Below are 13,528 nucleotides of genomic sequence, written 5' to 3'. Positions count from 1 at the left end.
TAATTCTCTCCGTGAATCCTTGCAAGATTTTATGAATAATAATCAATTTGCTAGCGTAGCTTCCTTTAAATTTAAAGAACGACATTCACACCACATACAATTTAATACTTGGTTTATAGCATTAGAGAGTGATTTACAATTAAATAACCTTAGCTTAGATTAGCGAACTAGGATCGGGAGTGTCTAGGTCTAGTCCACGTAGAACTGCTCGATAGGAACGTTTTTCAGGAGCTGGTTGGCCAGTTTGCCGAATTCGCTGGCCAATTTCTTTTGCAGCTGAGCCTGCATGGCTTCCAGGACGATTTGTGAGTTATCTCGTAAAAACAAATTGGTTGCCTCCACTGCGAAAAATTAATAAAGACTTAATTTAGTCGATAAAAGGAAATATCAATTTTGCACTCACGCAAAATTCGGTTGTTGTTGAAGGCACCAGAAATGCTCATTTTCACGTCCTTCACATCCAGGACCAGGCTAAGCGCATCAATGTGCAAGTACTTTCCTCCCTTGGCAGCGGGTCTCGAGGTCTTGCCAGTGAGGTCCGCACTGACGCCCTCGAAATTGGCATGGAAGTCGCCTCCGCCGGAGGCAGGCAGGATCAGCAGGACCCCGGAGCTCGTGTACTTGGCCTCGATCTTAAGCTTTGGCATCACTATCTTGGCCTTGAAGGGCTCGTTGCCATCGCTCAGCTTGAGGGACTTTACCTGGAAGTTGCTGGCCCCAAAGGCCTCCATGTTCTTCAGGGTGATCTTATAGCCCTGAGGACCCTCCGTCAATTGCAGAGCCAATGTATCCATTTTGAAGGGCTCCACAGAGGGCAGCTGGAAAGGTTTGGATATTTATTAGGAATTTGTAAACTTTTTCTCCTGCACCGCCCCACTGTGCCTAGAGTGACCACTTCCGCAGCTTTCCCCCCCGCGAAATCAATCATTATGCAAGTCGGAAAGTCCCAGTGACTTCCATTTGATTTGCATATTATGCAACTGCAACTCGTTTTCAAAGCAAACGCAGCAAAGAAAGCCAAACGAGAAGTGCAAAAACTAATGCAGGGGAGGGGTTTACTACTCACTTGGATCTCGGGAATGCCATTGGCCAGGTAGGGCTTCAAGTGTTCAATGGCTCCAATAAAACAGTCTACCAGCTTGGGGTCATCTCTGCGGCATTGTTTGATGTAGGCAGCTGTAATAAAAATAATTAAATTGTAAGCATTTCAAGTCGGAAATAAATTTCTATAAGATCCTATCAATGCAAACGCCGTTTAAGTTTAAACTCTTCCTTAGCACAGCTATCATCCCATAGTCCGGGCACTCGATCTTTCCCTGCAAAGTCGGAAGGTAAACACTCAAAAGTGTCAACAAAGTATAAGATCAACATCAACCGCAAATTTAATTCCTGTAAAGTTCATCGACTCTGCAGACGAGCTTAAAAAACAACTCCAAGACACCGTGGCCTTCAAGTCGAAGCCCCAACCGCGATCGAGATCTCGATCTCGATCTCGATTTCGACTTAGTTTTCGGTTTCGTTTTCGATGGCAAGGTTGTCGCTTGATCGAGAAGTGCAGCACTAGAACCTGTTGTGGCCGCAATTCTGTGGCACATGACACACATATTGGCGGCTACAGCCGGTGGTTATGGCTGGTTTATCATTATAGGTACCATTATGCCTGGGCGATTTAATTAGCGGCATTCGACGGCAAGGCGAGCTGCAGCGGGAGCGATTAAAATTTCAAGTTGAAGGCTGTTCAACGGCCACGGTTTGTGTTAATTAAATATGGATTTAGTTCAAACTCTGCATTTTGAGTGCTTACATTCAAGCCATAGCTCTTCGAGTGCGATGCGGAAGCGAATCTCTGTTGACTCTCGTCGGCTCATTGTCCCCCTTTTCGGCTTGGCTTTGCTCATTTGTCAGACAAAACTATGTCGCCTCACGCAATTAACACATTATTGTGCTTATTTTGTGGAACTGACAGGTGGTTAGATAGGGGTAAACTTGACATTTGACATATTCCCGAAGATGTGATTGCATTCTGAGTCCAGCGAGCGTGAAAGTGCTAATTGCACCTACTCGATGGGGACTCACTGAGCCCGGGTTAATTGGGAAGTCGTTAGTTTAATACCCTGGAAAGTACTTGTAATGATCTTTATATAAGACATTTTCTAAATTACATCATTTATGGCATGAGAACTACCTTGGGTTTGAGCTATTTAAGTATTTACAAAGTAATCATTGTAGATACTTAGCATTAGATATATTTTCTATTGTCTTGTGTGAATTTCTTATAAGCGTGCACTTTGTGCATGTCTAATAGGTGCTTAAACACCTTTACCTTTACCCAGCACAATTTCAGAAAACCAAAGTTTGATATCTTGAGTTGTTTTCAGATCAATAGTTCATCATGGGTATAAAGTTTAGAGAACTTTTAGCAAATAAGATACAAAGTTATTATCCAAAGTTCGAGGGAATCGTAAATTGCACCAATATAAACGTCGCAGATAATATGCATTACTTTCTGGATGTTAAAAAAAAAAGAATAATAAATTTATACAGCACGGTAATTGATATTGTTTAATATAAAAAAAAATATTAATTATTATTTTAATCCTTAAATTTTCACCATTTTATTTGAATATTTGTGATTATATAAGATGCAAAAATATTTATTTAAATTTTTTGCATGTCAATACTTTAGTCTTTAATATTGCACTTCAGTCAGTATACAATTTCCCCTTCTTTTGTTTCTTTTTCATAAATAATTTCACGACACACCATACTATTCCAACTTACGGGTCTCGGCCTGAACCAGAAAGAGAGCTTGGAGCACAATCACAAGGCACGCGGACTTGAGCATTTTCTTTAGAAATATCACTTGGGCTTTGATTTTAAAATTAATAAAAATTGATTAAATATAAAAACTAATATTTAGCAAGACAAACGTAGCCAAAAAGTGATTCTAAGACTGAAGCTGGTTGAACGTCCGTCCACGCGAAGCTGAGAACGTAAACTGCGGACAAGTCGCCGGTCGATCGCCGATTTTAAAGCCTAAAGCCGCGGAAAATGAAACGAGATGCAAACCCTAGTCCCGACGACGACGCCTGCGCTGGCAGAGATCTTCAACTTTGCCGATCTGAGTACATATACACACATATATCCAGCAGCCAGTTGCGACGCGAGTGGTTTAGGTCCAGTGACTGACTGACCGACTGCCTTTTGGGGCCCTCTCCTCGGCATCTTCGGCTTCTGTGTGCAACTTCTTGGCTTGTTTGCCCAACTGGCGAGTGCCATAAAAAGTAATTAAGCAATTCTATTTTCGCAATAGCCTGCAAGCTGAGATGCAGAGGTGCAAGATACCCATCGACTCGAGCCTGATGAACTTCACCAAGAGGCAACCTTCCCACAGCCCAACCACAAATGAGCCATGAAGATGGAGCTCAGTTGTGATTAGGGATTAATGAATGAGCCCGAAGATAAACCTCAAAGAATTATAATATTTAATAACTCCACTCAGAAGCTGCTGCATTTAATGACACCTGCTTAGCAATTTAAGATTCCTACTGCTTCCTTTATTTGTGGAACCTTGAGTCGCACAGATTCTTTATCTTCTTTTGAACCGTAACGAGGTAAGCTGGAAATATCGCCGCCTCTAATTAAAAAAATGTTTGTGACGCTTTAATTGAACATTCGAGTGAGATAATAGGATGTGTGCTTAAAAGGCAGGCCCAGGTTAGCAAAACCTGACTTTGGAATGCTCTGTATATCTGCTAGAACAGCAAAAGATAATGAGGGAGCTGCGGCTTAGTAACTGCGGCTTAGTAACTTCCAACTACTGACTTGGACTTCAAATAATAACCTGAACACTTCACTTGTTTGCTTATAAGCCCTTGACTTAAACTGCATTATTGAAACAGAATGCTATCAATACTTTTACTTGTTGTTCATCAGAATACTTTCCTCACGCAGTGCTGGAAATGAATTATTCATGGAACTGGTTGGTAGCATAGATCCTATACGATCTTGATAGACCAGTCCCAATGGGATTATATAATTTCTAGAGAGTGACTAAGCTAATGTCTAGCTATAAGCCCATTTCGCGGAAATACAAAGTCGTTCAGTTGGCCAACGACTTCTGTCTCTAAGCAGCTTTTGCATTTTGTACAAATTATCAAAACTAACATTATTTGTATCTACATTTTATTATAAATATTATGGGTATACTTATCTAACAAAAAACATGATAATATCTCTTTTAAATACCGTTTATATTTTTCTCCGTGTGCCAGAGTTCTGTAAGTACTTCGTTAGCCTATACTTTGCACTGTGATCGGAACGTACTGAACTCTTAATTTGTTTACAATGGCCCTGAACACAGACAAATAGAGCTATGGGGAAGTAGCGGGCAATGCGAAGATGCCGATGGGAATACTTATTTGTCGCACAAAAGACCTCTGGCCTCTTTGCCGATTCTGAAGCCTGTCAAAATGTATTCCGCACAATGTGGTTTTAAATGCCTCGCAGTTTGTATCTGTATCTGCACAAAAGGTGGCTGAGAATAATAGCAAACGCTTAGGGGAAGGAAAACATTTTTCAAATCTCATTGTTTTTATGTCTGTTATTGTTGTTCTCAGTTGTTTCCATCTGACTTTGATTACTTGCTCACTGGGCGGTCACAATTTAATTGGACTTTCTAACTAATGTAATAATTATTAAAGTGACTAAGCTTGAGTGAAATACAGGAATATTATCATATATTAAAAGCAAATTAAACTTGATATATTAATCATGAAAATAATTCAATTTTCAGCAAAAACAATTAACACAATTTATTCCCAAACAAGTTTTACAATTTACTACTCGGATTTTGTAGTTTGAGATGCACAAAATAACTTTCGATTTCTGTCTGTCTTTGTTCACATAATTTGCACCTAATTAAGAGAGATATTTAGGCTTTAGCTTCCTTGTGTCCCAGAAACATGTCATTCAACCCGATCGCCCCGAAGGGACGAGACTCGGACGAGAATGCAACTTCACAGTCCACTGAGTTTCGGTTGACGTTGACCCATTCAGCACCAATCCGCCTTGACCTTCAGCCGAGTCATTGGCTCAGGGCCAAGCATCCGATTACACACGCAATTCAGTGTCTCTTGCCAAGCTTAAGTTGTTGCCTCAGTTGAGCCTTTCTTTTAGGGGAATTCTAGGGTACTAGGCATCTGACTTGATCTGTGTTAACTTATATAAAATGAAAATTTAGCTATGACAAAGGAACCAGGGTAAAAAGAAGAGGAAGGATCAGAATAATCATAATGACTTCTGCTAATGGCATGAAGGTTATACTATGAAATAGATCTATTTATTTAGATATCTATCTATCTACAAACTACATAGATGAATATGGTCTCATATCTTGTGTCACCTTGGCTACTATCCAATCAACCCATATTTTAAATTGCTACGTATGTATCTGTATAATGCATGCTTTGAAACTAGCATGAATGCAAATCGAGCGTGTTTTAGCAAAACCTTGTAAGATTCTTGTTTAAATTAGTAGTATTTCAATTTCTTGAAAGGTGCTTAGCTGTGTCTTTAAAAACACATAAATTTAAAGGACTCCACGAACGTTTTAATTCAAGATATCTTAATTTTTCGTTTGAAATATAAGATTTATGGACTGATAGCAAAAGGTAACAATTCTTTTTTTTATCCTCTTAATTAGGACTCCTTTCTCATAACATCTCGTATTTTTAAGTTACTCAAATGAACAAATTAAAAATTTAAAATATATTTTAAATATACCTGCTAAACCTTTTTAATGTTAACAACTTTTTCCCTTCAAATGTAATCTAAATTTTTACACAGTATGTAAAGTGCAGTATCTTACAGATCGTTTTACTTTTTCAGAGTTTTATTCAGATTTTCTGATTTTCATGAGCTATACTTTCAGGCGCTGAGCTCACAGTAAAGGGCGATAAAATCGGGAATCTCGAAATAATAAAGAGAAGCTGTTATGAAGAAGACAAGACTGTATTCGGGTAACAATTTGTAAAAATCATAATCCCCTGAAGAACAACTAAATGTTGCATTTTTTAAGTATATTCTGGGAAAGTATGTACATAGTACATAGTAATGAAGTTCATTAAGCATCTGTAGATCTGCAAAAATCGTTCTTTCCTTGTTGTATAGATCTATTAGTGTCGATTGCATATTATATACCTACCCTACCACGCCCCAAGCATTTTAAAAAGACGATATCTTTGTAATAGGGTATATAAGTAGATATGTAATAGGCTAGCTTATTGTTTAAAAATGTTTTTCGATGACGAAATAAAACATTATACTAGATTAACTTAAGCTGCCAGGCATCCCAACACCCTGTTCTAAGTAATTTATAGGCCTGCCTCAAAAAAACCATTATATTTTAACATTTATCTGTTCCTGGAAATTATTAAGAGCCCCCATAACACACGACTCACGAGACGCTTCCACCTCAAGTGTACAATTTAAATGCAAAACGCACAATGGTCAATAATCGGAATCGTTCCCGACAGCGCATAAAGTACTCTGAACAGTTTTCCAAGACAATTGCATTTCATTCCGAGGGCTTGTCTGCATGTCATCAATATTTCGATTGGCAGAGAAAATAAATATGTCTGATTTATTAGGGTTAACACACTGGCTGCCTGGGACGGGTTCAATGGATGGACGATGGTCTGAATGGCTGGGTAATGAGTGCCCATCAACGCACTCGGCACTTGGTTCTAATCGCACTAATCTTGACCTTTTGGCAGCAAGTGGGCACAGAAACAGTGGGCTTAAACAGAGGAAAGCAAAGTACTGAGGCTAATCCCAGCTTGGAAAATCGCTAATGATGCCAAGCGGCTCGGATGATTCATGACAGCCTCATTACCCGACTGCAATTGCGGCTGTGGGAGGTGGGGTTCCGTGTCAGAGACCCTTTAAACTTAACCTTCAGGGCTCCCGGCACAGGCACAACCATCACTACACTGTACAAAAAATTACTAAGCATAAACAATATTATTAAAATTTTCTTATTTAAGCTTGCTTGCTTGTCTTGCTTTCTGGAAAGATATTTAAAGACTATCCATAGATGGTTTCCCCCTTGATTTTCCCAATTATTTACAAAAGTTTTGACTATTTTTTTCCTGTGCCGCGATGATAACGCCGACGATCTGTCTACTGCGCCCGATTTCTGGGGTGTGTCAGAAAGGCCTTTTGTTCGTCTTTCTTTCCACGGCTCTTTCGCTGCATTTTCGTCGGGCTTTCGAGCCGACTTCTTGTTGGTTAAAATGGCTTGGACCAAGGCAGTGCGAGCTCATTCCCCAGCCGAGTCGCGAGAAAGTTGGACGCAAGTAAGCGCAGCCGAAGAAAGCAGCCGAAGACTGAAGACAGTACAGCGGAGACAGTCCAATTCTTTATTCAAGAACAAACAGTGAACTGGTTGGGCCCTGGCTCTTTGACCCACTTCCACACCGAAACGAAAGAATTTCCGCTCCAAAGTGAAACCCGCACTGATTTCAGATTTCAAATTTCGTATTGCGGCGTTCAAAATTCTTTCCCGACTGTTTTCGCTTTCGCTCGTAAAGACCAGCCAGCTGCTACGTCATCTAACCGAAATTAGCATATATCCATATACAAATATCACAGACCCGAAACGTGCTAATCAATTACGAAACTAGCCAAAAGTGAAACACAACGAACGCTCATCAATAATTTCTGCAACTTGTACTTTCATGCAGACGAGGAGCCATAAAATGTGCCGGAATATTGGATTAATTTTGCTGGTCACCATGCTGGGCACTGCCCTGGCCCAGGAGCAGCGTAAGTAGCAATCAAACTATATAACAAGTGATACCTATTTGGTTAAAGCTTTCTAAGTTACATCAAAACGCCACACAGACTTTCCAGCCGGTCCTTAGACACGTCCACCGACCCGCGGATTTGGCATTGATTAATTACCACCCCCAAGACGTGCCCCGGCAACAACGAAAGTTGGCCAATACCGCAGCTGGGCAAGTGGTTCCCAGAATAGCAATGGATGGCCGCTATTTCCGAGGGTAATAGTTCAGGTTCTGCGGTTCTTCACCCGGTTGCCCAAATCCAAATTGCAGATAACTCTGAAAGCAGAATCACTTAACAAAAAATTCCATTAGTGCGAGTTGAGTTTAGTGTAAAAGTTGACTTTTGATTTAAGCCAAAGTATCTTAAATTACTTGGGCATTAAAAATCAGAATAGAGAACGTGCCAAGATAAATCTCGGAACTTCTTTATGGTTATTTTTGAAAGAAATTAAATAAAACTACCCCTTTTTATTAGTTTTCGGTGGATCAAAGAGGATATAAATCAGTAGTAATTCAGAAAACTTTGGCGTAACATGCAGCACAGCCAAAAACCTACCCTAAAAATGCATTACGTTCTATAAGGTTCCGTACAAAATATTAATCACCCCTATTAATAGGGATGCATCCCTTATTTAGATAATATATCATTGGATTTTGGAAGGTAATAACCAGTCTCCGATCTTCTAGAAGATGCAGGCAAATACTCTAGTTCTGATTAGCTTATGATATATTTACCTAAAATGAATGTAAATGAATTGATTTCCCATTCCTGATTCCATCTAAGACAACAAAGACTAAAAGCTGTTATTCCAGACTTTAACCCCAGAGAAACTAGCATGCCCCATGTTTTTAATGGTTACCACATATCCCCTGTCCACTGTAACATAACCACGTTAATGGCCCCGGCAATAAACCTGTCACCAGTAGCATTTTGACTCAAAGTGCAGCCCGGACTTGTTCACAGCGATTATCCGCTGTGAGACCGGCAAAGTAGTAATTGTGAACTTGAACCCACGTCCCCTGACGCACTCGCCTGGGAAGCGCAATTACCGTGAGGAAAGTGAATCTTCAGTTTCATTGTAAGCCCGTCCCGGCAGCGTAACAATGCATACGTGAATAGGCAAAATCTGGCAATTAGAGAGCTTGGCATGTTGAATTACTAGCCATTGTTTCACCGTTCGAATGCAATTTTTTTCCAGCCTACTACCTGCAACAATGTCCCCGGGACGAGGCCCAGATCAACGACTGTCTGCGGGAGAGTGGCAACAAGCTGGTCCATTACCTACAGAAGGGAGTGCCCGAGTTGGACATCTATGAGGTGAGTGAGTGTTTGGATGGCTATAATTAAGAGCCTCCGATCCTTGATCCCTATTTTGAATCTTTAAAAATCGCAGTCTTTGCAAATAAAACATAACTAAATAAAATTCCCCATCTATATACATATGTATATGTATATATCCCAATCTTAATTTCTCTGAAATTCGTTCTTTGACAGATCGAACCCGTAATGATCGATGAAATTGGAATCGTTCTGGGCAGTGGTCCAGATGGTTACCGCGCCCTTTTCCGGAATATACAAGCTTACGGTGTGAGCAACATTACTGTCACCAATGTCAGGTAAGTTAATACTACGACTACTTACTTTCTTTCTTAGAGAATGATTAACTGAGTGAATGAAAAGGGTGGAAAAACAATTGCAGTTTGAGACTCCATAAGCTCCAGTATCTTGCAGTTTATTTACTCCTTTCCGTTTCCCATTAAACCAAACACTAAATCTATTTTTAATGGCATTTATAATTATTCTGCGACAAATAAAAAACACGTGATAAATTCGTTTGCATTTAAGATTGCTTTAAAATTATTTCCTAAGTCGGTCATTACTTTTGCCATTTAATGGGGCTTGAATACTCTTAATAGCAGGGTGTTTGACGGCAAATAAGTACAAGTTATTATTGAATATATTATTTTAAATTAAGAGGTATTTAATACTATTTTCCAACCATTAAAACAGGTGAAATTATAATTTAAAATTCATAGCAAAAGTGTCTGTATAAATATATTGTTTAAAGTCGCAAAATGTAGTATTTTAATTTTCCAAATATTTTTGTATATGTTAATTAAAATTTTAGGGTAGTTTGAGCATACTTATTTGTTTAAAAAGGGTATAAAATATTATAATAATATAATATATTTGAAAATGTGGCAATAAATATTTTTTCAGATTATTTTATATTAATTTTTAGAAAAATAAAAGCTTAAAAATATCAAAACAAAGTCAAAAAAGCATAAAATTTTGAAAAAATAAAAAAAAAAAAGCAAAATTTCTACCTAACTTGTCTATATTAACTCGCCTGTTAATGCTGATCAAGAATAAATATGATTTATGGGGTCGAAAATGACTTCTTCTGGCTGAAATACTCAGCAAGGTAACCAAAAACCCAAACCGTAAAGACAGTACATTAGCTCTTAAAGCCCTAGTTCTTTTCTCCTACACGGATATTTATAATATGTCGCTCAATCTTTTGATTTTTATAGAATAAGTTATACAGTCTCCGCATTATTGTAATTAAATGTACCGATAATTTGCTTAAACGCCCAGTCCATCGGTCAGTGAGTCAATCAGTCAGCACGCGATATCCACTTCGATCGTCCGGCGTAGTGTCAACATTGTGGCCGCTCATTCGAATGAGCTCAGTTTCCGATGATTTGACGCGAGGCTGGCCGTAGCCTCGTGTATATCTCATAGCTCATAGTCTTGATTTATGGCTGAAACGTTTGGCACACGCTGGGAAATCGATTGAGCAATTGCCGATTTGCATTTCAATGGTTCTTCAACTCTAACATGAACGTTTTATGTTTGCCCAGTTTGATTTGTATTCGCGCGGGTTTTTTTTATTGAAGTCTACGAGAATTTTTAGCGCGTAATTGCCCCAACAAGGTGTTTGCCCATTCTGGTTGGGCTTAAGTATCGTGGGTGTGCACAGGAAAATCTAAGCCATGGTTTATCTGGAAATAGTCAGGTAGACGGTGACCAATGATTCGGTAGAAATTGTGTTACTTACTTACTTACTTACACTTACTAGTAATTTGTAATTCAGTTTCATGGGGAGTTTTAATCAGCGGGGAAGTCCGGCAACAATTAACTGGAAAATATTAATCTTTACAAGTTAAAGAGTAACGTCTTATTATTCGTGGAAACCAAGCTAGAGTTTTTATATTTTTAATCTATATCTTGTATCGGTTTTAATCGTCTCAAATTAGGTCACTTTCAATATATATTCAAACAATATTTCAAATTAATTTGTTTGAGCTAAATATATTATATATATACGAAGTTATTACTCCCCAACTCTCCCTGTTGGCCTCCGACTTTAAGCAGCTCTGGGATTATGCAACAACCAAAGCCAAGAACACTTTTAGCTTAGCTCACCGGTATTTGGAACAACAGCTTCTCCAACAATAGCCACTCTAACAAATTCAACTCCGAGCTACCAGCAACCGGCGACCGTCAATTTGGCTATAGACACTTGGCACTCAATTGGCAAAAATAAAAGACTCCGACCCAAGTGGCAGAAACACACAAACACAGTAAAAGACGGCGGGCCCACAGATCGTTGACCAAGAAACGAGCCAGAAAAGTGTGCCAACGTTAGATTCCCTAAGTGGAGAGCAATCTTTGGGCAGGTTTCAATATTGGTTTCGGCATTATCGGTGGCGTTATACACTGGTATATACATTTAACAAAGTATTCCTTTATTCGAAATACATATAAAAACTATAATTTAAAATAAAATGCAAGAAACTAACAAGATAAAAGAGCTATAGGAACCTCGATACTGATACTGAAAACTTGGTTTTGTGTTTTCTAATTTTAATGTGGTCTCGCCAAGTGTCCACTGGCTCCAACCGTATTCAGACTGTTCTCTTGCATAAGCGAATCTTTGGCTCAAGAGAGTTTCAAGGTTGAAAAGATACAATAAAAACGATAAACAGCGGCTCATCTTCGCATGAATCGAATGAAATGACAGTTTCAGGCAAAAGCCCATTACTATGAAGATTGTCACTGTCATTGCCATTAGAGGCGCCCATTAATATCCATATCTCGCCTATCTGTTTGGCAGGTCCGACTTGGAGTCGCTGCAGTTCCAGCTGACGTGCGAGATACCGCGGATTCGCGTCAAGGCTCAGTACCGATCCACAGGTGTGCTGATCTTGGTGAAGGCCTCCGGCGCCGGCGACTACTGGGGGGAGTACGGTGGGTATCCGGATTATCCGATATTCTCTTAATATAAACGCCATACTAATGACTTTCGATCTCGCAGAGGGCGTGAAAGCCAAGATCTACTTCAAGGCGGTGGCGAATGAGGCGGCCGATGGACGCACCTACCTGACCACCGACTCGGTCAAGATGGACTTTAACGTCAAGGAAATCCAGATGGGAGTGGATAATATAGCCAATGGCAATTCGGTCATACGTAAGTTCAAAGAACCGCAATCAATATATGTTCTATTTCATTTTCTCAACTAAATATATTTGTTACCCTCCACAGAGGCCGCTCTGAATCTATTCATCAACTCCAACTCCCAGGAGCTGCTCAAGGAAATGAAGCCAGCGCTGCGTACCAAACTCACCATTGTCATCCGCAACTTCATGGATCGCATATTCGCCAAGATCCCGTTGGACGAGTGGATCAACCTGAATTAAATATATATATATAGTTCCCTTAGCCCTAGGCCCTAATTTATTGCACAGAGTTCAAACTGAATAAACCAAGTAAAGACGATCGTAGAAGTTACTCAACTGGTTACTATATCATCGGATTACCATTAGGCAACCTGGTTCGGGGTTATCATTATATGCACGTTAGCTCTTCCGATTGTTCAGTTTAGGCCTGCTAATTCAAGGCCTTTGCCATCTATATTGTGAATGAAAAATGTGGGAAAAAGGTTTTTGAATAACCAGAGGAGGACAGGCCATCTTTCGTAATACGAAAATTACAGAATATATAACCTGAAGGTGTGCAGCAATTATCCTTACGTACTTCAAGTTCACTGAATTGCAGAAAACTGAATTGCATTCACAACCAAAACCTCTATGACTCATGGAAGTCAGTATAGTAAGTAGCCTATTGAATAATAAACGACGAATGAGCCACATCTTGCCACATCTCAACTTAGCTAATTCTTATAGGGAAATCGCCTTTGCCTGGTTCTCGAGTTGCGTGCGCCTCGAACAATTTTCCGCCATCCCCAATCAGCCGCCGCATTGAACCATGTCATAGGAAACTGGCGATCCCCACAGATTCCGAGCCGGGGAAAGCTTTTCGACAGGGGATCAACCTTATGTAATTCACGCAGATTGTCAACACACACATCTCCTCCCCTGGAAGCAAAGATGTTCGCGTGGCGTAATTGCGACAGGCACGACAGCTAGTAAAACGATCTTCCTGGCCCCAGCCCAGCCCCTTAACTATATAGCGTTGGCTATAGACACTGGCCTATCGAACAGACCCCTGAAATATCTAAAACAATAAAACCTACGATCTTATACAATTTATTTTAATTTTATTTAATACGGGATATAATAAATACAGTTATTTAACGAATATAAGTTATTCTAAAGAATCAAATTAAAGATTTATGTAGACCTTTTTTAAACTCCAAAAGGAATATAAGCTTTG

The 13,528-nt window shown here is 39.5% G+C and overlaps 2 protein-coding genes across 2 annotated transcripts; one reads left to right on the top strand and one right to left on the bottom strand.

Moving 5' to 3' along the window:
• Nucleotides 1-84: 84 nt before the first annotated feature.
• Nucleotides 85-2,987, bottom strand: Jhbp1 (Juvenile hormone binding protein 1). Its single transcript, XM_017175610.3, has 4 exons — nucleotides 2,782-2,987; nucleotides 1,067-1,176; nucleotides 404-818; nucleotides 85-341 (listed from the first exon to the last, which is right to left on the bottom strand). The coding sequence occupies exons 1-4, from the start codon at nucleotides 2,843-2,845 to the stop codon at nucleotides 190-192; spliced, it is 741 nt and encodes a 246-aa protein (XP_017031099.1). The 5' UTR covers nucleotides 2,846-2,987; the 3' UTR covers nucleotides 85-189.
• Nucleotides 2,988-7,313: 4,326 nt separating this feature from the next.
• Jhbp2 (Juvenile hormone binding protein 2) lies at nucleotides 7,314-12,643 on the top strand. Its single transcript, XM_017175611.2, has 7 exons — nucleotides 7,314-7,358; nucleotides 7,746-7,827; nucleotides 9,047-9,165; nucleotides 9,343-9,464; nucleotides 11,969-12,102; nucleotides 12,170-12,322; nucleotides 12,398-12,643. Exons 2-7 carry the CDS (start codon nucleotides 7,761-7,763, stop codon nucleotides 12,550-12,552), a joined length of 750 nt encoding a protein of 249 aa, XP_017031100.1. The 5' UTR covers nucleotides 7,314-7,358; nucleotides 7,746-7,760; the 3' UTR covers nucleotides 12,553-12,643.
• Nucleotides 12,644-13,528: the final 885 nt, after the last annotated feature.

Source organism: Drosophila kikkawai, chromosome 3R (genome assembly GCF_030179895.1).
Source record: "Drosophila kikkawai strain 14028-0561.14 chromosome 3R, DkikHiC1v2, whole genome shotgun sequence".
Lineage (NCBI taxonomy): Eukaryota > Metazoa > Arthropoda > Insecta > Diptera > Drosophilidae > Drosophila > Drosophila kikkawai.
Note: the sequence above shows the minus strand (reverse complement) of the source record. Positions and strands in the feature narration are given on the sequence as shown.